At 47.6% G+C, this 26,877-nt stretch overlaps 1 protein-coding gene across 1 annotated transcript; it reads right to left on the reverse strand.

Moving 5' to 3' along the window:
• Positions 1–3,479: 3,479 nt before the first annotated feature.
• Positions 3,480–26,653, reverse strand: LOC121842806 (lysosomal alpha-glucosidase-like). Its single transcript, XM_042312560.1, has 15 exons — positions 26,642–26,653; positions 24,762–24,845; positions 22,876–22,974; positions 22,421–22,819; positions 18,756–18,901; positions 17,072–17,237; positions 15,827–15,929; positions 15,368–15,487; positions 15,163–15,281; positions 14,195–14,326; positions 11,752–11,862; positions 6,000–6,113; positions 5,203–5,287; positions 4,895–5,012; positions 3,480–3,516 (listed from the first exon to the last, which is right to left on the reverse strand). Exons 1-15 carry the CDS (start codon positions 26,651–26,653, stop codon positions 3,480–3,482), a joined length of 1,845 nt encoding a protein of 614 aa, XP_042168494.1.
• Positions 26,654–26,877: the final 224 nt, after the last annotated feature.

The following is a 26,877-nucleotide window of genomic DNA, read 5'->3' on the forward strand; positions in this document are numbered from 1 at the left end:
CCTAGTTCCATGTGACCATGTCTCATCTCCCTGCTATCTGTACATAGATTATTATTTTTAATTAAATAAAAAAATTGTATTTTCTTTTGTGTTATATTGACTGTGCGTTTGTTTACTCCATGTGTAACTCTGTTTGACATGATTAGATACCAGCCTAGTTCCATGTGACCTCTAGAGAGAGATGAGACATGATTAGACACCAGCCTAGTTCCATGTGACAGAGAGAGAGATGAGACATGATTAGACACCAGCCTAGTTCCATGTCACCTCTAGAGAGAGATGAGACATGATTAGATACCAGCCTAGTTCCATGTGACAGAGAGAGAGAGATGGAGATGAGACATGATTAGATACCAGCCTAGTTCCATGTGACCTCGAGAGAGATGAGACATGATTAGATACCAGCCTAGTTCCATTCGACCTCTAGAGAGAGATGAGACATGATTAGATACCAGCCTAGTTCCATGTGACAGAGAGAGAGATGAGACATGATTAGATACCAGCCTAGTTCCATGGGACAGAGAGAGATGAGACATGATTAGATACCAGCCTAGTTCCATGTGACAGAGAGAGAGATGAGACATGATTAGATACCAGCCTAGTTCCATGTGACAGAGAGAGATGAGACATGATTAGACACCAGCCTAGTTCCATGTGACAGAGAGAGAGAGATGAGACATGATTAGATACCAGCCTAGTTCCATGTGACCTCTAGAGAGAGATGAGACATGATTAGATACCAGCCTAGTTCCAGACCTCTAGAGAGAGATGAGACATGATTAGATACCAGCCTAGTTCCATGTGACCTCTAGAGAGAGATGAGACATGATTAGATACCAGCCTAGTTCCATGTGACAGAGAGAGAGAGATGAGACATGATTAGATACCAGCCTAGTTCCATGTGACAGAGAGAGAGAGATGAGACATGATTAGATACCAGCCTAGTTCCATGTGACCTCTAGAGAGAGAGAGAGATGAGACATGATTAGATACCAGCCTAGTTCCATGTGACCTCTAGAGAGAGATGAGACATGATTAGATACCAGCCTAGTTCCATGTGACAGAGAGAGATGAGACATGATTAGATACCAGCCTAGTTCCATGTGACAGAGAGAGAGATGGAGATGAGACATGATTAGATACCAGCCTAGTTCCATGTGACAGAGAGAGAGATGAGACATGATTAGACACCAGCCTAGTTCCATGTGACAGAGAGAGAGAGATGAGACATGATTAGACACCAGCCTAGTTCCATGTGACAGACAGAGAGAGAGATGGAGAGATGAGACATGATTAGATACCAGCCTAGTTCCATGTGACAGAGAGAGAGAGATGAGACATGATTAGATACCAGCCTAGTTCCATGTGAGAGAGAGAGATGGAGATGAGACATGATTAGATACCAGCCTAGTTCCATGTGACCTCTAGAGAGATGAGACATGATTAGATACCAGCCTAGTTCCATGTGACAGAGAGAGAGATGAGACATGATTAGATACCAGCCTAGTTCCATGTGACCTCTAGAGAGAGATGAGACATGATTAGATACCAGCCTAGTTCCATGTGACAGAGAGAGAGATGAGACATGATTAGATACCAGCCTAGTTCCATGTGACAGACAGAGAGAGAGAGAGAGATGAGACATGATTAGATACCAGCCTAGTTCCATGTGACCTCTAGAGAGAGATGAGACATGATTAGATACCAGCCTAGTTCCATGTGACAGAGAGAGAGAGATGAGACATGATTAGATACCAGCCTAGTTCCATGTGACAGAGAGAGAGATGAGACATGATTAGATACCAGCCTAGTTCCATGTGACCTCTAGAGAGAGATGAGACATGATTAGATACCAGCCTAGTTCCATGTGACAGAGAGATGAGACATGATTAGATACCAGCCTAGTTCCATTCGACCTCTAGAGAGAGAGAGAGATGAGACATGATTAGATACCAGCCTAGTTCCATGTGACAGAGAGAGAGAGAGATGAGACATGATTAGATACCAGCCTAGTTCCATGTGACAGAGAGAGAGAGATGAGACATGATTAGATACCAGCCTAGTTCCATGTGACAGAGAGAGAGATGAGACATGATTAGATACCAGCCTAGTTCCATGTGACAGAGAGAGAGAGATGAGACATGATTAGATACCAGCCTAGTTCCATGTGACCTCTAGAGAGAGATGGAGAGATGAGACATGATTAGATACCAGCCTAGTTCCATGTGACCTCTAGAGAGAGAGAGAGATGAGACATGATTAGATACCAGCCTAGTTCCATGTGACAGAGAGAGAGATGGAGATGAGACATGATTAGATACCAGCCTAGTTCCATGTGACCTCTAGAGAGAGATGGAGATGAGACATGATTAGATACCAGCCTAGTTCCATGTGACAGAGAGAGCCGGTCTGATACAAAGCCTAGAAAGAACAGAACCCAATAGCCTGTATATATATATATATCTTTTGACAATACCATCTATAAAAGGTATTTTTCTACAGTCCTAAAGAAATGAAAAGTTGTATCCATTTTTACAACTGTCAGTTTAGTCCTAGTTTGGTTGAGTAGAAAACCATCAGAATGTCCTAGTTCCATGTGACCATGTCTCATCTCCCTGCTATCTGTACATAGATTATTATTTTTAATTAAAAAAAAAAAAAAGTATTTTCTTTTGTGTTATTGACTGTATGTTTGTTTACTCCATGTGTAACTCTGTTGTTGTTTGTGTCACACTGCTTTGCTTTATCTTGGCCAGGTCACAGTTGTAAATGAGAACTTGTCTCAACTAGGCTGGTATCTAATCATGTCTCATCTCTCTCTCTGTCACATGGAACTAGGCTGGTATCTAATCATGTCTCATCTCTCTCTCTGTCACATGGAACTAGGCTGGTATCTAATCATGTCTCATCTCTCCATCTCTCTCTAGAGGTCACATGGAACTAGGCTGGTATCTAATCATGTCTCATCTCTCTCTCTCTGTCACATGGAACTAGGCTGGTATCTAATCATGTCTCATCTCTCTCTCTGTCACATGGAACTAGGCTGAACTAGGCTGGTATCTAATCATGTCTCTCTCTCTCTCTGTCACATGGAACTAGGCTGGTATCTAATCAATCTGTATCTCTAATCATGTCTCATCTCTCACATCTCTGTCACATGGAACTAGGCTGGTATCTAATCATGTCTCATCTCTCTCAACCTGGTTACAGAATGGAGAACAGTCCTGCACTACTCAGAAAACATATTTACAACTTTTACCAAGTAGAAACATCAAATACTCAAAACCGTCCATAATAACACAAATCCTGATAGGATATTTTGGACATATCGCCCAGCCCTAGTGTGTGTGTGTGTGTGTGTGTGAGTGTGTGTGTGTGTCTACCTGCTATCGAGGTGTACATGTCCTTCCAGTGACTCCTGTTGTCTCCAAGCCAGTGTCCAGAGTATTGGCCTTGACTGGGGAAGGTGGAGCGAGAGATCACAAACGCTCTCTTCCTAACATACGCTTCAGAGCACTGGGGAGGAGGGAGGGAGGTGGGAGAGAGATGGAGGGAGGGGGAGAGGGAGGGGTGGGGAGAGAGGGAGGAGGTGGGGGAGGGCGGGAGGGAGGGAAGAGAAGAGAAAACATATATATTGGGCCGTCAAAGAAAACTCAATTGTATCCTAGTTAGGTGGTGTGTTGGCCACGTCTGACTGTATCCTAGTTAGGTGGTGTATTGGTCACGTCCGACTGTATCCTAGTTGTGTCTGACTGTATCCTAGTTAGGTGGTGTATTGGTCACGTCCGACTGTATCCTAGTTAGGTGGTGTATTGGTCACGTCCGACTGTATCCTAGTTAGGTGGTGTATTGGTCACGTCTGACTGTATCCTAGTTAGGTGGTGTATTGGGTCGACGTCCCTGACTGTATCCTAGTTAGGTGGTGTATTGGTCACGTCCGACTGTATCCTAGTTAGGTGGTGTATTGGTCACGTCCGACTGTATCCTAGTTAGGTGGTGTATTGGTCACGTCCGACTGTATCCTAGTTAGGTGGTGTATTGGTCACGTCCGACTGTATCCTAGTTAGGTGGTGTATTGGTCACGTCCGACTGTATCCTATTGGTCACCCGACTGTATCCTAGTTAGGTGGTGTATTGGTCACGTCCGACTGTATCCTAGTTAGGTGGTGTATTGGTCACGTCCGACTGTATCCTAGTTAGGTGGTGTATTGGTCACGTCCGACTGTATCCTAGTTAGGTGGTGTATTGGTCACGTCCGACTGTATCCTAGTTAGGTGGTGTATTGGTCACGTCCGACTGTATCCTAGTTAGGTGGTGTATTGGTCACGTCCGACTGTATCCTAGTTAGGTGGTGTTGGTCACGTCCGACTGTATCCTAGTTAGGTGGTGTTGGTCACGTCCGACTGTATCCTAGTTAGGTGGTGTTGGTCACGTCCGACTGTATCCTAGTTAGGTGGTGTTGGTCACGTCTGACTGTATCCTAGTTAGGTGGTGTATTGGTCACGTCCGACTGTATCCTAGTTAGGTGGTGTATTGGTCACGTCTGACTGTATCCTAGTTAGGTGGTGTATTGGTCACGTCCGACTGTATCCTAGTTAGGTGGTGTATTGGTCACGTCTGACTGTATCCTAGTTGTGTCTGACTGTATCCTAGTTAGGTGGTGTATTGGTCACGTCTGACTGTATCCTAGTTAGGTGGTGTGTTGGTCACATCTTACTGTATCCTAGTTAGGTGGTGTGTTGGCCACGTCTGACTATATCCTAGTTAGGTGGTGGCTATAGTGTATTGGTCACGTCTTTAAAAATGAAAGTGAGTCAGTGACAGAGTGTGTACATGTCTGTCTGACTGTATCCTAGTTTGGTGGTGTAACAGAGTGTGTATGTGTCGTACTGACCGTGCCGAGGCCTTAGCTTCTAGAAGTCCATACAGGCTGTGCATGTTGTAGTGAGACGAGGTCTTCTGGACAGCAGAGGCACACAGGGTCTTAGCCCTCAACAACCCTCCTAATATACCTAGAGGGAGAGAGAGGAGGGAGAGAGAGAGAAGTGAGAGAGAAATGAGAGAGAGGTGAGAGAGAGAGGTGAGAGAACGAGGTGAGAGAGAAATGAGAGAGAGGTGAGAGGTGAGAGAACAAGAGGTGAGAGAGAGAGAGGAAGGAGGGCAGAGAAAGAGAGCAAGATGAGAGAGGTGTGTGTGTCTCACCAGGTGTGTACGGAGGGTTCTCCAGCTCGGTGTCAGGACAACCAACGGTCGACCCGTCCACGAAGCTAGATGGCTCGTTCATGTCCTAGGCAGGAAGTGAGAGGGGTCAGAGGGCAAAGCCGTTCACAATATCTGACTCCAGACTGACACAGGAAAACACACACACAAGGTTAGATGACAGCACACACACACACACACACACACACGGTTAGATGACAGCACACACACACGCACACACACATACAAGGTTAGATGTCAACACACACACACACACAAGGTTAGATGTCAGCACACACACACACACACACAAGGTTAGATGTCAGCACACACACACACACACAAGGTTAGATGACAGCACACACACACACACACACACACACACACACACAAGGTTAGATGACAGCACACACACACGCACACACACACACAAGGTTAGATGTCAGCACACACACACACAAGGTTAGATGACAGCACACACACACACACACACACACACACACACACACGTTAGATGACAGCACACACACACACAAGGTTAGATGACAGCACATACACAAGGTTAGATGTCAGCACACACACACACACACACACACACGGTTAGATGACAGCACACACACACACAAGGTTAGATGACAGCACATACACAAGGTTAGATGTCAGCACACACACACACACACACAGTTAGATGACAGCACACACACACACACACACACACAAGGTTAGACGACAGCACACACACACACACACACACACACACACACGGTTAGATGTCAGCACACACACACACTCTTACGCACGATCCAGAGTCCGTCGAAGGGAACTTTGTCGTGGAACCTCTTGAGATTGTCGTACCACCACTCATGGGTCACATCATCAGAGAAATCAGGAAACGATGTCAGACCTGGCCACACCTGAGAGAGGTGAACAACATAGGAGAGGAGAGAGAGAGAGAGAGAGGTGAACAACATAGGAGAGGAGAGAGAGAGAGAGAGAGAGAGGTGAACAACATAGGAGAGGAGAGAGAGGGGTGAACAACATAGGAGAGGAGAGAGAGAGGTGAACAACATAGGAGAGGAGAGAGAGAGGTGAACAACATATAGAGAGAGAGAGAGAGAGGTGAACAACATAGGAGAGGAGAGAGAGAGAGGTGAACAACATAGGAGAGGAGAGAGAGAGAGGTGAACAACATAGAGAGGAGAGAGAGAGAGGTGAACAACATAGAGAGAGAGAGAGAGAGAGGTGAACAACATAGGAGAGGAGAGAGAGAGGTGAACAACATAGGAGAGAGAGAGAGAGAGGTGAACAACATAGGAGAGGAGAGAGAGAGAGGTGAACAACATAGGAGAGGAGAGAGAGAGGTGAACAACATAGAGAGGAGAGAGAGAGGTGAACAACATAGGAGAGGAGAGAGAGAGAGGTGAACAAACATATGAACAACATAGAGAGAGAGAGAGAGAGAGAGTGGTGAACAACATAGGAGAGGAGAGAGAGAGGTGAACAACATAGGAGAGAGAGAGAGAGAGGTGAACAACATAGGAGAGGAGAGAGAGAGAGGTGAACAACATAGGAGAGAGAGAGTGGTGAACAACATAGGAGAGAGAGAGAGAGAGGTGAACAACATAGAGAGAGAGAGAGAGAGAGGTGAACAACATAGGAGAGAGAGAGAGAGAGGTGAACAACATAGGAGAGAGAGAGAGAGAGAGGTGAACAACATAGGAGAGGAGAGAGAGAGGGTGAACAACATAGGAGAGAGAGAGAGAGGTGAACAACATAGGAGAGAGAGAGAGAGAGAGAGGTGAACAACATAGAGAGAGAGAGAGAGAGGTGAACAACATAGAGAGAGAGAGAGAGAGAGGTGAACAACATAGAGAGGAGAGAGAGGTGAACAACATAGAGAGAGGAGAGAGAGGGGTGAAGAGAGAGGAGAACATATAGAGAGAGGAGAGAGAGAGGTGAACAACATAGGAGAGAGAGAGAGAGAGGTGAACAACATAGGAGAGGAGAGAGAGAGGGTGAACAACATAGGAGAGAGAGAGAGAGAGAGAGAGTGGTGAACAACATAGGAGAGGAGAGAGAGAGGTGAACAACATAGAGAGAGAGAGAGAGAGAGAGAGGGGTGAACAACATAGGAGAGGAGAGAGAGAGGTGAACAACATAGAGAGAGGAGAGAGAGAGGTGAACAACATAGGAGAGAGAGAGAGAGAGGTGAACAACATAGAGAGAGAGAGAGAGAGAGTGGTGAACAACATAGGAGAGGAGAGAGAGAGGTGAACAACATAGGAGAGGAGAGAGAGAGGTGAACAACATAGGAGAGGAGAGAGAGAGAGGTGAACAACATAGGAGAGAGGAGAGAGAGGTGAACAACATAGGAGAGGAGAGAGAGAGGTGAACAACATAGGAGAGGAGAGAGAGAGGTGAACAACATAGGAGAGGAGAGAGAACAAACATAGAGAGAGAGAGAGAGGTGAACAACATAGGAGAGAGAGAGAGAGAGGTGAACAACATATAGAGAGAGAGAGAGAGAGGTGAACAACATAGGAGAGGAGAGAGAGAGAGAGGTGAACAACATAGGAGAGGAGAGAGAGAGGGTGAACAACATAGGAGAGGAGAGAGAGAGGTGAACAACATAGGAGAGGAGAGAGAGAGGTGAACAACATAGGAGAGGAGACAGAGAGGTGAACAACATAGAGAGGAGAGAGAGGGGTGAACAACATAGAGAGAGAGAGAGAGAGAGAGAGAGGTGAACAACATAGAGAGAGAGAGAGAGAGAGGTGAACAACACAGAGAGAGAGAGAGAGAGAGTGGTGAACAACATAGGAGAGGAGAGAGAGGTGAACAACATAGAGAGAGAGAGAGAGGTGAACAACATAGAGAGAGAGAGAGAGAGAGAGGGTGAACAACATAGGAGAGAGAGAGAGGGTGAACAACATAGAGAGGAGAGAGAGTGGTGAACAACATAGGAGAGGAGAGAGAGAGAGGTGAAGAGGGTGAACACATAGGAGAGAGAGAGAGAGAGAACAACATACAGAGGAGAGAGAGAGGTGAACAACATAGAGAGAGAGAGAGAGAGAGGTGAACAACATAGGAGAGAGAGAGAGAGAGAGGTGAACAACATAGGAGAGGAGAGAGAGAGGTGAACAACATAGGAGAGGAGAGAGAGAGGTGAACAACATAGGAGAGAGAGAGAGAGAGGTGAACAACATAGGAGAGAGAGAGGTGAACAACATAGGAGAGAGAGAGTGGTGAACAACATAGAGAGAGAGAGAGAGGTGAACAACATAGAGAGAGAGAGAGGTGAACAACATAGGAGAGGAGAGAGAGAGGTGAACAACATAGGAGAGAGAGAGAGAGAGGGGTGAACAACATAGGAGAGGAGAGGAGAGAGGTGAACAACATAGAGAGAGAGAGAGAGAGAGAGAGGTGAACAACATAGGAGGAGAGAGAGAGAGGGTGAACAACATAGGAGAGAGAGAGAGAGGTGAACAACATAGGAGAGGAGAGAGAGAGGTGAACAACATAGAGAGAGAGAGAGAGAATATAGGAGAGAGAGAGGTGAACAACATAGAGAGAGAGAGAGGTGAACAACATAGGAGAGAGAGAGAGAGAGAGAGAGAGGTGAACAATATAGGAGAGAGAGAGAGAGAGAGAGAGGTGAACAACATAGAGAGAGGAGAGAGAGGTGAACAACATAGGAGAGGAGAGAGAGAGGTGAACAACACAGGAGAGAGAGAGAGAGAGGTGAACAAACATAGGAGAGAGAGAGAGAGGTGAACAACATAGAGAGAGAGAGAGAGAGGTGAACAACATAGGAGAGGAGAGAGAGAGGTGAACAACATAGAGAGAGAGAGAGAGAGGTGAACAACATAGGAGAGAGAGAGAGGGGTGAACAACATAGAGAGAGAGAGAGAGAGAGAGTGGTGAACAACATAGGAGAGGAGAGAGAGAGGTGAACAACATAGGAGAGAGAGAGAGAGAGAGGTGAACAACATAGGAGAGGAGAGAGAGAAGAGAGAGAGAGAGAGAGAGGGTGAACAACATAGGAGAGAGAGAGAGAGAGAGAGAGAGAGAGAGGGTGAACAACATAGGAGAGGAGAGAGAGAGAGAGAGGTGAACAACATAGGAGAGAGAGAGAGAGAGGTGAACAACATAGGAGAGAGAGAGAGAGAGGTGAACAACATAGGAGAGAGAGAGAGAGAGAGAGAGAGGTGAACAACATAGAGAGAGAGAGAGAGAGAGAGGTGAACAACATAGAGAGAGAGAGAGAGGTGAACAAGAGAGAGAGAGAGAGAGGGGTGAACAACATAGGAGAGAGAGAGAGAGAGTGAAGGTGAACAACAGAGGAGAGAGAGAGAGAGAGAGAGAGGTGAACAACATAGGAGAGGAGAGAGAGAGGTGAACAACATAGGAGAGAGAGAGAGAGGTGAACAACATAGGAGAGGAGAGAGAGAGAGAGAGAGAGAGGTGAACAACATAGGAGAGGAGAGAGAGAGAGGTGAACAACATAGGAGAGAGAGAGAGAGAGGTGAACAACATAGGAGAGAGAGAGAGAGAGGTGAACAACATAGGAGAGAGAGAGAGAGAGAGAGAGGTGAACAACATAGAGAGGAGAGAGAGAGAGAGAGGTGAACAACATAGGAGAGAGAGAGAGAGAGAGAGAGAGAGAGAGAGAGAGTGGTGAACAACATAGGAGGAGAGAGAGAGAGAGAGAGAGAGAGAGGTGAACAACATAGGAGAGAGAGAGAGAGAGGTGAACAACATAGGAGAGAGAGAGAGAGAGGTGAACAACATAGGAGAGAGAGAGAGAGAGGTGAACAACATAGAGAGAGAGAGAGAGAGAGAGAGGTGAACAACATAGGAGAGGAGAGAGAGAGGTGAACAACATAGGAGAGAGAGAGAGAGGTGAACAACATAGGAGAGAGAGAGAGAGAGAGAGGTGAACAACATAGGAGAGAGAGAGAGAGGTGAACAACATAGGAGAGAGAGAGAGAGAGAGAGGTGAACAACATAGGAGGAGAGAGAGAGAGAGAGAGAGAGAGGTGAACAACATAGGAGAGGAGAGAGAGAGAGAGAGAGAGAGAGGTGAACAACATAGGAGAGAGAGAGAGAGGTGAGAGAGAGAGAGAGAGAGAGGTGAACAACATAGGAGAGAGAGAGAGAGAGAGAGGTGAACAACATAGGAGAGAGAGAGAGAGAGGTGAACAACATAGAGAGAGAGAGAGAGAGAGAGGTGAACAGAGGAGAGGAGAGAGAGAGAGAGAGGTGAACAACATAGGAGAGGAGAGAGAGAGAGAGAGATAGGAGAGAGAGAGAGAGGTGAACAACATAGAGAGAGGAGAGAGAGAGAGAGAGAGAGAGAGGTGAACAACATAGAGAGAGAGAGAGAGAGAGGTGAACAACATAGAGAGAGAGAGAGAGAGGTGAACAACATAGGAGAGAGAGAGAGAGAGAGAGAGAGGTGAACAACATAGGAGAGGAGAGAGAGGTGAACAACATAGGAGAGGAGAGAGAGGTGAACAACATAGGAGAGAGAGAGAGAGAGGTGAACAACATAGAGAGAGAGAGAGAGAGGTGAACAACATAGGAGAGGAGAGAGAGAGGTGAACAACATAGGAGAGGAGAGAGAGAGGTGAACAACATAGAGAGAGAGAGAGAGAGAGAGAGAGGTGAACAACATAGAGAGGAGAGAGAGAGAGAGAGAGAGGTGAACAACATAGGAGGAGAGAGAGAGAGAGAGAGAGGTGAACAACATAGGAGAGGAGAGAGAGAGAGAGAGAGAGAGAGAGGTGAACAACATAGGAGAGGAGAGAGAGAGAGGTGAACAACATAGGAGAGGAGAGAGAGAGAGGGCAAGGAAAAAGAGAGGTAGTTGACTTTATTGATCAACAGAAATGTGCCTTCTGCTTATCCCAGAGAAACAAACACACAGGTTAAAGAGGCTGGAGCAGAGGGGGGCGCAGTAAACCTTTTTAGAGGTTAATGGTCTTGCTCAAGGGCACAACGGCAGGCAGGATACGGCATGTAGCCATCAGCCCACTTCCTCCAGCTGCTGGTCCATCTCTCTCTAACCTCTAGGAGACCTCAAGCTACTGGTCCATCTCTCTCTAACCTCCAGGAGATCTCCAGCTGCTGGTCCATCTCTCTCTAACCTCTAGGAGACCTCCAACTGCTGGTCCATCTCTCTCTAACCTCTAGGAGACCTCCAGCTGCTGGTCCATCTCTCTCTAACCTCTAGGAGACCTCCAGCTGCTGGTCCATCTCTCTCTAACCTCTAGGAGATCTCCAGCTGCTGGTCCATCTCTCTCTAACCTCCAGGAGATCTCCAGCTGCTGGTCCATCTCTCTCTAACCTCTAGGAGATCTCCAGCTGCTGGTCCATCTCTCTCTAACCTCCAGGAGATCTCCAGCTGCTGGTCCATCTCTCTCTAACCTCTAGGAGAGCCCTCCAGCTGCTGGTCCATCTCTCTCTAACCTCTAGGAGACCCTCCAGCTGCTGGTCCATCTCTCATCCCATACCTTCCCGCTGAGTGTGATTCCATCTGTGTCTCCCTACCTTCCCGATGAGTGTGCTTCCATCTGTGTGGTTGATGAAGACTCCTCTCCTCAGACCTTCGTCATACGGCCAGTACCCTCCTTCTGGCTGGACACTGCTGATACCTGGGTCCTGTAGAGGGAGGAGAGGGTTAGTACCCCTAGAGGGGGGAGGAGAGGGTTAGTACCCCTAGAGGGGGGAGGAGAGGGTTAGTACCCCTAGAGGGGGGAGGAGAGGGTTAGTACCCCTAGAGGGGGAGGAGAGGGTCAGTACCCCTAGAGGGGGAGGAGAGGGTCAGTACCCCTAGAGGGGGAGGAGAGGGTCAGTACCCCTAGAGGGGGAGGAGAGGGTCAATACCCCTAGAGGGGGAGGAGAGGGTCAATACCCCTAGAGGGGGAGGAGAGGGTCAATACCCCTAGAGGGGGAGGGGGAGAGGGTCAACACCCCTAGAGGGGGAGGAGAGGGTCAACACCCCTAGAGGGGGAGGAGAGGGTCAACACCCCTAGAGGGGGAGGAGAGGGTCAACACCCCTAGAAGGGGGAGGAGAGGGTTAACACCCCTAGAGGGGGAGGAGAGGGTTAACACCCCTAGAGGGGAGGAGAGGGTTAATACCCCTAGAGGGGGAGGAGAGGGTTAATACCCCTAGAGGGGGAGGAGAGGGTTAATACCCCTAGAGGGGGAGGAGAGGGTTAATACCCCTAGAGGGGGAGGAGAGGGTTAATACCCCTAGAGGGGGGGAGAGGATTAACACCCTAGAGGGGGAGGAGATGGTTAATACCCCTAGAGGGGGAGGAGAGGGTTAATACCCCTAGAGGGGGAGGAGAGGGTCAACACCCCTAGAGGGGGAGGAGAGGGTCAACACCCCTAGAGGGGGAGGAGAGGGTCAATACCCCTAGAGGGGGAGGAGAGGGTCAACACCCCTAGAGGGGGAGGAGAGGGTCAATACCCCTAGAGGGGGAGGAGAGGGTCAATACCCCTAGAGGGGGAGGAGAGGGTCAATACCCCTAGAGGGGGAGGAGAGGGTCAATACCCCTAGAGGGGGAGGAGAGGGTCAATACCCCTAGAGGGGGGAGGAGAGGGTCAATACCCCTAGAGGGGGAGGAGAGGGATTAATACCCCTAGAGGGGGAGGAGAGGGTTAATACCCCTAGAGGGGGAGGAGAGGGTTAATACCCCAGAGGGGGGAGGGAGGGTTAATACCCCTGGGTCCCAAGTCAGGGAGGGGAGGGTTAATACCCCTAGAGGGGGGGAAGAGGGTTAAGTACCCCAGAGGGGGAGAGATGGTCCCCTAGAGGGGGAGGAGATAATACCCCAGAGGGGGGAACACACCCCCAGAGGGGAGGAGACACACCCCAGAGGGGAGGAGAGGGTTATTCCACTGCCCCAGAGGGGGAGGAGAGGGGTTAGTACCCCAGAGGGGGAGGAGAGGGTAACACCCCCAGAGGGGGAGGAGAGGGGCACACCCCTAGAGGGGGAGGAGAGGGGTAATACCCCTAGAGGGGAGGAGAGGGGTCTATACCCAGAGGGGGAGGAGACACACCCCAGAGGGGGAGGAGAGGGGTACCCCCAGAGGGAGGAGAGGTTCCTCATACCCCTAGAGGGGGAGGAGATATACACACCCCAGAGGGGGGGGGGGAGAGGGTTAGTACCCCAGAGGGGGGAGGAGATTCTATAGTACCCCAGAGGGGGAGGAGAGGGTTAATACCCAGAGGGGGAGGAGACACACCCCAGAGGGGGAGGAGAGGGGTAATACCCCTAGAGGGGGAGGAGAGTTCCTACACCCCTAGAGGGGGAGGAGAGGGGCACACCCCAGATGGGGAGGAGGAGAGGGGTATTCTATACCCCTCAGAGGGGGAGGAGACACATATACCCCAGAGGGGGAGGAGAGGGGTAATACCCCAGAGGGGGAGGAGAGTTCCTCATACCCCTAGAGGGGGAGGAGAGGGTAATACCCAGAGGGGGAGGAGAGGGTCAGTACCCCAGAGGGGGAGGAGAGTTCCTCATGTACCCCTAGAGGGGGAGGAGAGGGTATATACACCCCAGAGGGGGAGGAGAGGGTCAGTACCCCAGAGGGGGAGGAGATAGTACCCCTAGAGGGGGAGGAGAGGGTTAATACCCCAGAGGGGGAGGAGAGGGTCAGTACCCCTAGAGGGGAGGAGAGGTTCCTCATGTACCCCTAGAGGGGAGGAGAGGGTTATACACCCCTAGAGGGGGAGGAGAGGGTCAATACCCCTAGAGGGGGTTCCTCATGTTCCTAGAGGGGGAGGAGATATAATACCCCAGAGGGGGAGGGAGGGGTCAGTACCCCTAGAGGGGGAGGAGATTCTATACCCCAGAGGGGGAGGAGAGGGGTAATACCCCAGAGGGGGAGGAGAGGGGTAACCCCTAGAGGGGGAGGAGAGGGTTAATACCCCTAGAGGGGGAGGACACAATACCCCTAGAGGGGGAGGAGAGGGTTAACGTACCAGAATCATGACGTAGCGCTGTCCGTGGCTGTGCAGGTCTTTCACCATGTCAGGCAGGGTCGAGAAGGCCGTGGGGTCAAAGGTGAAGTCTAGAGAACGGTCCATGTAGTCTATATCATTCCACTGCACATCCTGGAACAACACACACACACACACACACACACACACACACACACACACACAGACACACACACACACACACACACACACACACACACACACACACACACACACACACACACACACACACACACAGTTATTCCACTGCCTGTCAAGGAAGACAGTCCCTGTTCCATGCAGAAGAGAACTGTGAACACACTGAGGGAGTCAGCGGAACGTAGCTGAGGTATTCTATAGTTCCTCATGTTCTCTATACACACATATATACACACACACACTGAGGGAGTCAGCGGAACGTAGCTGAGGTATTCTATAGTTCCTCATGTTCGATACACACATATATACACACACACTGAGGGAGTCAGTACCTGAGGTATTCTATAGTTCCTCATGTTCTCTATACACATATACACACACACACTGAGGGAGTCAGTACCTGAGGTATTCTATAGTTCCTCATGTTCTCTATACACACATATATACACACACACTGAGGGAGTCAGTACCTGAGGTATTCTATAGTTCCTCATGTTCTCTATACACATATACACACACACTGAGGGAGTCAGTACCTGAGGTATTCTATAGTTCCTCATGTTCTCTATACACATATATACACACACACACTGAGGGAGTCAGTACCTGAGGTATTCTATAGTTCCTCATGTTCTCTATACACATATATACACACACACTGAGGGAGTCAGTACCTGAGGTATTCTATAGTTCCTCATGTTCGATACACACATATATACACACACACTGAGGGAGTCAGTACCTGAGGTATTCTATAGTTCCTCATGTTCGATACACACATATATACACACACACACTGAGGGAGTCAGTACCTGAGGTATTCTATAGTTCCTCATGTTCTTGACAACATCCCAGGTGGCATTGCTACTTCCGTAACCCCAGCGACAGAGATGGTACCCCAGCGCCCAGTAGACAGGCATGGCGGGGTAACCTGAGAGAGGTGACGGCGAGAATCAGACAGTGACGACTTCTAAGGACACGAGGAAGAAATAGATCATAATCTTTCTGTAGACTGACCTACGACCTCCAAATACTGTCCAATCACAGAGGCCGGATCGGGACCCAGAAAGACGTAGAAGTCCAGGATCCCACCGATGGTACGCCAGGTGATGGCAGGGCCCGGCTGGAGGACCACGTCTACAGAACAAACATCCACAGATCATTCATAAACACACCATAAAGACCACACAGCATCACTCAGACATCAATGGAGATTCAAGATACTGAACGTAAAAGGGAAGGAAATGGAACAGGCCAGCGCCTGACCCACCGCGTCCCAGGTAAACAGGAGCTATAGTAAAGGTAGTAATGGTAGTAATGGGACGTGGCCACTGACCCATCGCGTCCCAGGTAAACAGGAGCTAGAGTAAAGGCAGTAATGGTAGAAATGGGACGTGGCCACTGACCCATCGCGTCCCAGGTAAACAGGAGCTAGAGTAAAGGCAGTAATGGTAGAAATGGGACGTGGCCACTGACCCATAGCGTTGCTGTTGAGCAGGAAGAATCCATGTGCTGTCCCCGTCCCTCCCTCATCCATGGCCAGGTAGAAGGGATGAACCCCGTACAGGTTAGTCAGCTCCTACAGACACAGGATATAGAATAGAGTCACGGTCAGGTAGAAGGGATGAGGTCCTACAGACACAGGATATAGAATAGAGTCACGGTCAGGTAGAAGGGATGAGGTCCTACAGAGACAGGATATAGAATAGAGTCACGGTCAGGTAGAAGGGATGAGGTCCTACAGACACAAGATATAGAATAGAGTCACGGTCAGGTAGAAGGGATGAGGTCCTACAGACACAGGATATAGAATAGAGTCACGGTCAGGTAGAAGGGATGAGGTCCTACAGACACAGGATATAGAATAGAGTCACGGTCAGGTAGAAGGGATGAGGTCCTACAGACACAGGATATAGAATAGAGTCACGGTCAGGTAGAAGGGATGAGGTCCTACAGACACAGGATATAGAATAGAGGCATGGTCAGGTAGAAGGGATGAGGACAGACACAGGATATAGAATAGAGTCACGGTCAGGTAGAAGGGATGAGGTCCTACAGACACAGGATATAGAGCATGGTCAGGTAGAAGGGATGAGGTCCCACAGACACAGGATAGAATAGAAGGTAGAAGGGATGAGGTCTACAGACACAGGTAGAATAGAGTCACGGTCAGGTAGAAGGGGATGAGGTCCTACAGACACAGGATATAGAATAGAGTCACGGTCAGGTAGAAGGGATGAGGTCCTACAGACACAGGATATAGAATAGAGTCACGGTCAGGTAGAAGGGATGAGGTCCTACAGACACAGGATATAGAATAGAGTCACGGTCAGGTAGAAGGGATGAGGTCCTACAGACACAGGATATAGAATAGAGTCACGGTCAGGTAGAAGGGATGAGGTCCTACAGACACAGGATATAGAATAGAGTCACGGTCAGGTAGAAGGGATGAGGTCCTACAGACACAGTCAGGATATACAGACACAGGATATAGAGTCACGGTCAGGTAGAAGGGATGAGGTCCTACAGACACAGGATATAGAATAGAGTCACGGTCAGGTAGAAGGGATGAGGTCCTACAGACACAGGATATAGAATAGAGTCACGGTCAGGTAGAAGGGATGAGGTCCTACAGACACAGGATATAGAATAGAGTCATGGTCAGGTAGAAGGGATGAGACCGAGACGGTCAATATGTGGTCTGGAGATGGGAGCCGTTACCGTGGGCGCCACGTCTCTAGCCCACATGGTGAGGGTGTTCCAGTGGATGTCGTGTAGGAAGGAGGAGCGGTGTTCTCCCAGCCCATAGATGTACTGACTGGACAGACTGCTGGACAGCTGGAGGAACTGGTCACAGTAGAACAGAGGAGCTACCGTGGTGTTGAGGCTGGGGGGGGAACAGAGAGAGACAACATGAAGACAGACACACAACATGAAGACAGACACACAAGCACAGGCATTATGTTAAATCAAAATAAACTATCCCAATTCCCAGATTACTCCAACCAGACTACAGAGAGAGAAAGAGAGAGAGAGAAGAGAGTAGCGACTACGGAGAGAGAGTAGCGACTACAGAGAGAGTGTAGAGACTACAGAGAGAGAGTAGAGACTACAGAGAGAGTGTAGAGACTACAGAGAGAGTGTAGAGACTACAGAGAGAGAGTAGAGACTAGAGAGACAGAGTAGAGACTAGAGAGACAGAGTAGAGACTAGAGAGACAGAGTAGAGACTAGAGAGACAGAGTAGAGACTAGAGAGACAGAGTAGAGACTACAGAGAGAGAGAGACAGAGAGAGAGAGAGAGTAGAAACCACAGAGAGAGAGACAGAGTAGAAACCACAGAGAGAGAGAGAGAGAGAGAAACCACAGAGAGAGAGAGAGAGAAGTAGAAACCACAGAGAGAGAGAGAGAGAGAGAGAAGAAACCACAGAGAGAGAGAGAGAGAGAAACCACAGAGAAACCACAGAGAAGAGAGAGAGAGAGAGAAACCACAGAAGAGACAGAGAGAGAGAAAGTAGAAACCACAGAGAGAGAGAGAGTAGAAACCACAGAGAGAGAGAGAGAGAGTAGAAACCACAGAGAGAGAGAGAAAGTAGAAACCACAGAGAGAGAGAGAGAGAGTAGAAACCACAGAGAGAGAGAGAGTAGAAACCACAGAGAGAGAGAGAGTAGAAACCAGAGAGAGAGAGAGAGTAGAAACCACAGAGAGACAGAGAGAGAGAGAGAGAGAGAGAGAGTAGAAACCACAGAGAGAGAGAGAGAGAGAGAGTAGAAACCACAGAGAGAGAGAGAGAGTAGAAACTACAGAGAGACAGAGAGAGAGAGAGAGAGAGAGAGTAGAAACCACAGAGAGAGAGAGAGAGAGAGTAGAAACCACAGAGAGAGAGAGTAGAAACCACAGAGAGAGAGAAAGTAGAAACCAGAGAGAGAGAGAGAGAGAGAGAGAGAGAGAGACAGTAGAAACCAGAGAGAGAGAGAGAGTAGAAACTACAGAGAGACAGAGAGAGAGAGTAGAAACTACAGAGAGACAGAGTAGAAACCACAGAGAGAGAGAGAGTAGAAACTACAGAGACAGAGAGAGAGAGTAGAAACTACAGAGAGACAGAGTAGAAACCACAGAGAGAGAGAGAGAGTAGAAACTACAGAGACAGAGAGAGAGAGTAGAAACTACAGAGAGACAGAGAGAGTAGAAACCACAGAGAGAGAGAGAGAGAGAGTAGAAACTACAGAGAGAGACAGAGAGTAGAGAGAGTAGAAACTACAGAGAGAGAGAGAGAGTAGAAAACAGAGAGAGAGAGAGAGTAGAAACTACAGAGAGACAGAGAGTAGAGAGAGTAGAAACTACAGAGAGACAGAGAGTAGAGAGAGTAGAAACTACAGAGAGAGAGAGAATAACTCATGCATACAGCACAGCTCCTGTGGACGTTCTCTTAACGATGATGCCAAACGGCTCATTGGATAGCTCCACAGAGTAGGCGGGACTAGAGGCCTTCTCTGTGGCCTTGGGCACGGCGATTGGCACCTCGAACCGCGACTCAGACGGGTCGGTGATCTGAACATAACAAAAGAGAGATGAATGATATGACGGCCAAAGACCCCAGAGATCTGACACAGGGACTGAATTCATGTGTGTGTGCACTTCTGCCTATGTGTGTGTGTGTGTGTGTGTGTGTGTGTGTGTGAGAGCGAGCATTAATGTGTGTCTATACAGTACATTCATGTGCATCTGTCTGTATTTATGTGTGTGTGCGCACTTCTGCCTGTGTGTGTGAGCATTAATTTGCGTGTGTGTGCATTAATGTGCGTCAGTATGTATGTATTGGTGTGTGTGTGTGTGTGTGTGTGTGTGTCAGTATGTATGTATTGTGTGTGTGTGTGTCAGTATGTATGTATTGTGTGTGTGTGTGTGTGTGTGTCAGTATGTATGTATTGGTGTGTGTGTGTGTCAGTATGTATGTATTGTGTGTGTGTGTGTGTGTGTCAGTATGTATGTATTGTGTGTGTGTGTGTGTCAGTATGTATGTATTGGTGTGTGTGTCAGTATGTATGTATATGTATGTATTGTGTGTGTGTGTGTCAGTATGTATGTATTGTGTGTGTGTGTGTGTGTGTGTGTCAGTATGTATGTATTGGTGTGTGTGTGTGTGTGTGTGTGTGTGTGTGTGTGTGTCAGTATGTATGTATTGTGTGTGTGTGCATCAGTATGTATGTATTGGTGTGTGTGTGTGTGTGTGTGTCAGTATGTATGTATTGGTGTGTGTGTGTCAGTATGTATGTATTGTGTGTGTGCATCAGTATGTATGTATTGTGTGTGTGTGTGTGTGTATGTGTGTGTGTGTGTGTCAGTATGTATGTATTGGTGTGTGTGTGCATCAGTATGTATGTATCAGTGTGTGTGTGCATCAGTATGTATGTATTGTGTGTGTGTGCATCAGTATGTATGTATTGAGTGTGTGTGTGTGCATCAGTATGTATGTATTGTGTGTGTGTGTGTGTGTGTGTCAGTATGTATGTATTGGTGTTTGTGTGTGTTCAGTATGTATGTATTGGTGTGTGTGTGTGTGTGTGTGTCAGTATGTATGTATTGTGTGTGTGTGTCAGTATGTATGTATTGTGTGTGTGTGTGCATCAGTATGTATGTATTGGTGTGTGTGTGTCAGTGTATGTATTGGTGTGTGTGTGCATCAGTATGTATGTATTGGTGTGTGTGTGCATCAGTATGTATGTATGTGGTGTGTGTGTGTGTGCATCAGTATGTATGTATTTGTGTGTGTGTGTGTGTGTGTGTGTCAGTATGTATGTATTGTGTGTGTGTGTGTCAGTATGTATGTATTGGTGTGTGTGTGTCAGTATGTATGTATTGGTGTGGTGTGTGTGTGTGTGTGTCAGTATGTATGTATTGTGTGTGTGTGTGTATGCATCAGTATGTATGTATTGGTGTGTGTGTGAGTGTGTCGACCCGCATGTATGTATTGGTGTGTGACTTGTGTGTGCAGCCCCATGTATTGGTGTGTGTGTGTGTGTCAGTATGTATGTATTCAAGTGTGTGTGTGTGTGTGTGTGTGTGTGTGTCATTATGTATGTATTGGTGTGTGTGTGTGTCAGTATGTATGTATTGGTGTGTGTGTGTGTCACAAATGTATGTAGATGATGTGTGTGTGTGTGTGTGTGTGTGTGTGTGTCAGTATCGTATGTATTGTGTGTGTGTGTGTGTGTGTGCATCAGTATGTATGTATTGGTGTGTGTGTGTGTGTGTGTGTGCATCAGTATGTATGTATTGGTGTGTGTGTATGTCTTCAACCTCAGTATGTATGTATTGGTGTGTGTGTGTGTGTGTGTGCATCAGTATGTATGTATTGGTGTGTGTGTGTGTGTGTGTCAGTATGTATGTATTGGTGTGTGTGTGTGTATAAAGTCCATTCATGTGCATCAGTATGTACAGTGGGGCAAAGAAGTATTTAGTCAGCCACCAATTGTGCAAGTTCTCCCACTTAAACAGATGAGAGAGGCCTGTAATTTTCATCATAGGTACACTTCAACTATGACAGACAAAATGAGAAGAAAAAAATCCAGAAAATCACATTGTAGGATTTTTAATGAATTTATATGCAAATTATGGCGGAAAATAAGTATTTGGTCAATAGCAAAAGTTTATGTCAATACTTTGTTTATACCCTTTGTTGGCAATGACAGAGGTCAAACGTTTTCTGTAAGTCTTCACAAGGTTTCACACACTGTTGCTGGTATTTTGGCCCATTCCTCCATGCAGATCTCCTCTAGAGCAGTGATGTTTTGGGGCTGTTGCTGGGCAACACAGACTTTCAACTCCCTCCAAAGATTTTCTATGGGGTTGAGATCTGGAGACTGGCTAGGCCACTCCAGGACCTTGAAATGCTTCTTACGAAGCCACTCCTTCGTTGCCCGGGCGGTGTGTTTGGGATCATTGTCAAGCTGAAAGACCCAGCCACGTTTCATCTTCAATGCCCTTGCTGATGGAATGTTTTCACTCAAAATATCACCATACATGGCCCCATTCATTCTTTCCTTTAAACGGATCAGTCGTTCTGGTCCCTTTGCAGAAAAACAGCCCCAAAGCATGATGTTTCCATCCCCATGCTTCACAGTAGGTATGGTGTTCTTTGGATGCAACTCAGCATTCTTTGTCCTCCAAACACAACGAGTTGAGTTTTTACCAAAAAGTTATATTTTGGTTTCATCTGACCATATGACATTCTCCCAATCTTCTTCTGGATCATCCAAATGCTCTCTAGCAAACTTCAGACGGGCCTGGACATGTACTGGCTTAAGCAGGGGGACACGTCTGGCACTGCAGGATGAGTCCCTGGCGCCGTAGTGTGTTACTGATGGTAGGCTTTGTTACTTTGGTCCCAGCTCTCTGCAGGTCATTCACTAGGTCCCCCCGTGTGGTTCTGGGATTTTTGCTCACCGTTCTTGTGATCATTTTGACCCCACGGGGTGAGATCTTGCGTGGAGCCCCAGATCGAGGGAGATTATCAGTGGTCTTGTATGTCTTCCATTTTCTAATAATTGCTCCCACAGTTGATTTCTTCAAACCAAGCTGCTTACCTATTGCAGATTCAGTCTTCCCAGCCTGGTGCAGGTCTACATTTTGTTTCTGGTGTCCTTTGACAGCTCTTTGGTCTTGGCCATAGTGGAGTTTGGAGTGTGACTGTTTGAGGTTGTGGACAGGTGTCTTTTATACTGATAACAAGTTCAAACAGGTGCCATTAATACAGGTAACGAGTGGAGGACAGAGGAGCCTCTTACAGAAGAAGTTACAGGTCTGTGAGAGCCCGAAATCTTGCTTGTTTGTAGGTGACCAAATACTTATTTTCCACCATAATTTGCAAATAAATTCATTAAAAATCCTACAATGTGATTTTCTAGATTTTTCTCTTTCTCATTTTGTCTGTTATAGTTGAAGTGAACCTATGATGAAAATTACAGGCCTCTCTCATCTTTTTAAGTGGGAGAACTTGCACAATTGGTGGCTGACTAAATACTTTTTTGCCCCACTGTATGCATTGGTGTGTCCTCCCTGGCTCCTCACCCTGACTCGGAGCCTGTTGTCTGTCTCATAGAGGAGCTCCAGCTGTAAGGTCAGAATGTCTTTAGGGTAGTAGGTCTTCACCGTCTTCACCAGAGTTCCCGTCTGACCCAAGTCTGTGGCGTTAACAGACACCAGGGAGTAGGAGGGGAACCCAGGAGGGTAGAAACACCAGGGAACACCGTTCCTCCCCGGGGCAGGGGGGGAGGAGGAGGCAGGGATGAAGCAACAGTTCCTCGCCTCACACAACTCCCTGGTCACCACCACCCCTCTCTCTGGGTAGCAGTCAAACCTCCAGGCCTCTGGGACCACTCCACAAGCCTGGGGCTCTGGTAGGGCTCTACTCCCGTCTCCCCACCCGTCCCTGGGGAGCCCCTGGGCGGCGGGGCCCTGTGGGGGACGCTGTTGGAGGGGGCTTGGAGCCAGAAGATGGTCACTAGAAGCCAGAGGCCACAGACCAGGAGCAGCAGGGAGCCCAGGGATATTAGAGCCGTGGTGGCAGAACAGGAGGGCCTCCGGGGCAGCAGGGGGCGCTCTGTCTCCTCTGGGTCCTTCCCCTGAAATCACAACGACAGTTACAGTTTGACTGCAATACGACACAATACTAAACAGTAGAGTACAAGGCAGTACAACACACTGGTGTAGTCTGGGTAAGAACGTTAGCCCTGCAGGAGCCTATCTCCTGTTTCTGCAGTGTGAGGCAGCTTGGTGTACCAGTACACCCCCCTGGACAGGACACTAGTCAATTACCTGAGTGCCAGTCTGTTTCTGCTCTTTTGTAAAAAAGCCGCCCCGATGTTTGGGCAGGAAAATCCCAGAGGGAGTTGGTGACAGAGTAGAAACAGACTGGCACTCAAGCTACTCCGGTAGAGAGTCAATGTGCAGGGGTTCGAAGCAGTTGAGGTAATATGTACATACACAGTACCAGTCAAAATGTTGGACACACCTACTCATTCAAGGGTTTGACTTTATTTGTACTATTTTCTACATTGTAGAATAATAGTGAAGACATCAAAACAATGAAATAACACATATGGAATCATGTAGTAACCAAAAAAAGTGTTAAACAAATCCAAATATTTGAGATTCTTCAAAGTAGCCACCCTTTGCCTTGATGACAGCTTTGCACACTCTTGGCATTCTCTCAACCAGCTTCATGAGGTAGTCACCTGGAATGCATTTCAATTAACAGGTGTGCCTTGTTAAAAATACATTTGCGGAATTTATTTCCTTCTTAATGTGTTTGAGACAATCAGTTGTGTTGTGACAAGGTAGGGGTGGTATACCAGAAGAGCCCTGTTTGGTAAAAGACCAAGTCCATATTATGGAAAGAACAGCTCAAATAACTAAAGAGAAATGAGTCCATCATTACTTTAAGACACGAAGGTCAGTCAATCAGGAAAATGTTAAGAACTTTTAGTTTCTTCAATTAAAGTGCCGTCGCAGAAACCATCAAGAGCTGTGATGAAACTGGCTCTCATGAGGACCGCCACAGGAAAGGAAGACCCAGAGTTACCTCTGCTACAGAGGATACGTTCATTAGAGTTAACTATCTCTCATGGACCGCCACAGGAAAGGAAGACCCAGAGTTACCTCTGCTGCAGAGGATACGTTCATTAGAGTTAACTATCTCTCATGAGGACCGCCACAGGAAAGGAAGACCCAGAGTTACCTCTGCTGCAGAGGATAAGTTCATTAGAGTTAACTATCTCTCATGAGGACCACGGGAAAGGAAGACCCAGAGTTACCTCTGCTGCAGAGGATACGTTCATTAGAGTTAACTATCTCTCATGAGGAACCACAGGAAAGGAAGACCCAGAGTTACCTCTGCTGCAGAGGATACGTTCATTAGAGTTCACTATCTCTCATGAGGACCGCCACGGGAAAGGAAGACCCAGAGTTACCTCTGCTGCAGAGGATACGTTCATTAGAGTTCACTATCTCTCATGAGGACCACCACGGGAAAGGAAGACCCAGAGTTACCTCTACTGCAGAGGATAAGTTCATTAGAGTTACCAGCCTCAGAAAACAGCAATTAACTGCACCTCAGATTGCAGCCCATATAAATGCTTCAGAGTTTAAGTAACAGACATCTCAACATAAACAATATTTTGATTTGTTTAACACTTTTTTGGTTACTACATGATTCCATATGTGTTATTTCATAGTTTTGATGTCTTCACTATTATTCTACAATGTAGACAATTACTAAAAAAAATAAAGAAAAACCCCTTGAATGAGTAGGTGTGTCCCAAACTTTTGACTGGTACTGTAGGGTTGGGGTAAAATGTGACCACATTACTATACATGACAGAATCCCACGAGAGTGTCAGGTAGTTCTCACCTCCTCCCGTACAGGAGCCTCCTCTGAAGCAGCAGCGTTGGTGAACTGGACATCCTCTGGGCTCAGTCTCTTATAAGACACCATCTACACAGAGACCAGGACAACGTAGACGGGTGAGGACACTACAGATAGCGGCATATCAAACCCAGTGTTTGGTTTACAGATACTGTAAAGACCTGTGTACACACATCTCCAGTAAGCCGACTGGCTAGTAGATTCGACTGTATATCATAGAGTTAGATAAGATTGCATACATAGCTTCATAAATTGGACATTGCCGAATAGCCTTGCTAGACTTTCGACCCGTAGACAGCCAACACAAGCGGTGCTGTAAATGCCAAAGGTGAATTTATCTGGCCACCTCGGCTGGGGATACAAGCTGAGTTTACCTCAACTCCACGATATCGCATTACAGGGATTTAATAAACAAAAACGAGACTGTGAAAGTAAGGTTACCTAAACAAGGAGCTAGTTAGTATCCCTCTAACTTAGCTTGCGTGCCGTTTCACCAAAGTATCCACGATAAATGTGTTATTGATTAAACGTCCTCTGCCACATAACACAGGATGGTGAAGGACGAGGCTTTGTGAGGACAGTAAACATTAGCTGGTTAGCCCTGTAGCCAACATTAGGCTTGTTTGAGTAGCTATCTAACCTTAGTTTCCTTGGATAAGAGATAAAAGAAAGCGACACCCACGAACGTTTCTTACCTCGACTGTTTGTCTCGGGTTTTTCACTAATAATAATAATAATAATACAAGTTCCCTCGATGTAAGTTTTTTGAAAACGTGTCTAGCATGCCGTCGTCTCTCCTTCCTGAAACAAGTTGTTGTTCTCTCTTCTGTTCTTCTTCGGGGGATTTAACGGCGGTCGGGATTCACCGTTAACGGTGCACTACCGCCACCTACTGTACTGGAGTCAGAGAAACGGAAGAACTCAATCAAATCTGACAGCCCTGTGTCTCTTAATTAAATAAATAAAAAATAAAACAAAAGCTTGAATACTATATCTGTGGAGGTTCTACCCAGTCACCTCTTTACACTTTGTGCCCAGGCAAGTCCCAGGCAGTGAGGTCAAAGATGGTGGATAAATGATGTCCCACTCAGGCTGTTTCCCATTGAAACAAAAAAATATTCATTTCCGTTCTGCTCGACAGGGTGGCTCTCCCTTTGACACCAAAGCATTAGCAGCTAGAGCTAGTCTGCGACGTTCATTAACCATATATGGACCAGGAAAAAAAAAATAGGGAGTGGGATGTCTTGCATTCTCTTCCATCTCTGCTGAGGTGCGTTGACGGTGCAGAACAGGGCAGCTTTGCTTGTTATGCTGTTCGAGTCAAAATCAGAGATGGTTAGCGAGCTGAAACATCCGCATCGGGGAATAATTCTAATGTTCAGTATGTAGCAGCACATTAAATGTGTGAACGTCAATATATCAAATAATATGTTTTGAAGTGACTTGGGTTTTCCTATCAGATGTAATGACTAATTCAACCAGCTGTTTCCAACCCCAAGACTGGTCAAACAGGGTTTCAACTCGAGTTTGGGAAACCCTGAGGTAAAGGACGGCCTCCTCACTTCCATCTCTTCCTGGCATCCTCGCCCCCTCCACCCCCCACATGGGCTGGGAATCATCCCCCTCCACCCCCCACATGGGCTGGGACTCATCCCCCTCCACATGGGCTGGGACTCATCCCCCTCCACCCCCCCACACATGGGCTGGGACTCATCCCCCTCCACATGGGCTGGGACTCATCCCCCTCCACCCCCCACATGGGCTGGGACTCATCCCCCCCCCCTCCATCCCCTCCACCCCCCACATGGGCTTGGTCTCATCCCCCTCCACCCCCCCACATGGGCTGGGACTTAAGCACATCTCACCTGTATACCCATTGGTCTCTTTTCCTAGAGCTGGCCGCCAAGCCGGAGTCCGGACTTGAACATCTCTGGAGAGACCTGAAAATAGCTGTGCCGCGATGCTCTCCATCCAACCTGACAGAACTTGAGAGGATCTGCAGAGAAGAATGGGAGAAACTCCCCAAATACAGGTGTGCCAAGCTTGTAGCGTCAAACCCAAGAAGACTAGAGGCTGTAGTCGCTGCCAAAGGTGCTTCAAC

This window comes from Oncorhynchus tshawytscha, unplaced genomic scaffold (assembly GCF_018296145.1).
Source record: "Oncorhynchus tshawytscha isolate Ot180627B unplaced genomic scaffold, Otsh_v2.0 Un_contig_8635_pilon_pilon, whole genome shotgun sequence".
Classification (NCBI taxonomy): domain Eukaryota; kingdom Metazoa; phylum Chordata; class Actinopteri; order Salmoniformes; family Salmonidae; genus Oncorhynchus; species Oncorhynchus tshawytscha.

Excerpts from the sequence above, each read along its gene's own strand:
- LOC121842806 (XM_042312560.1), bottom strand. Across the intron at positions 22,975-24,761 it reads AGGCTCCTGTACGGGAGGAG|GGGAAGGACCCAGAGGAGAC; the intron begins GTGAGAACTACC and ends TTGTGATTTCAG. Across the intron at positions 15,930-17,071 it reads CTAGAGACGTGGCGCCCACG|GAGCTGACTAACCTGTACGG; the intron begins GTAACGGCTCCC and ends CTGTGTCTGTAG.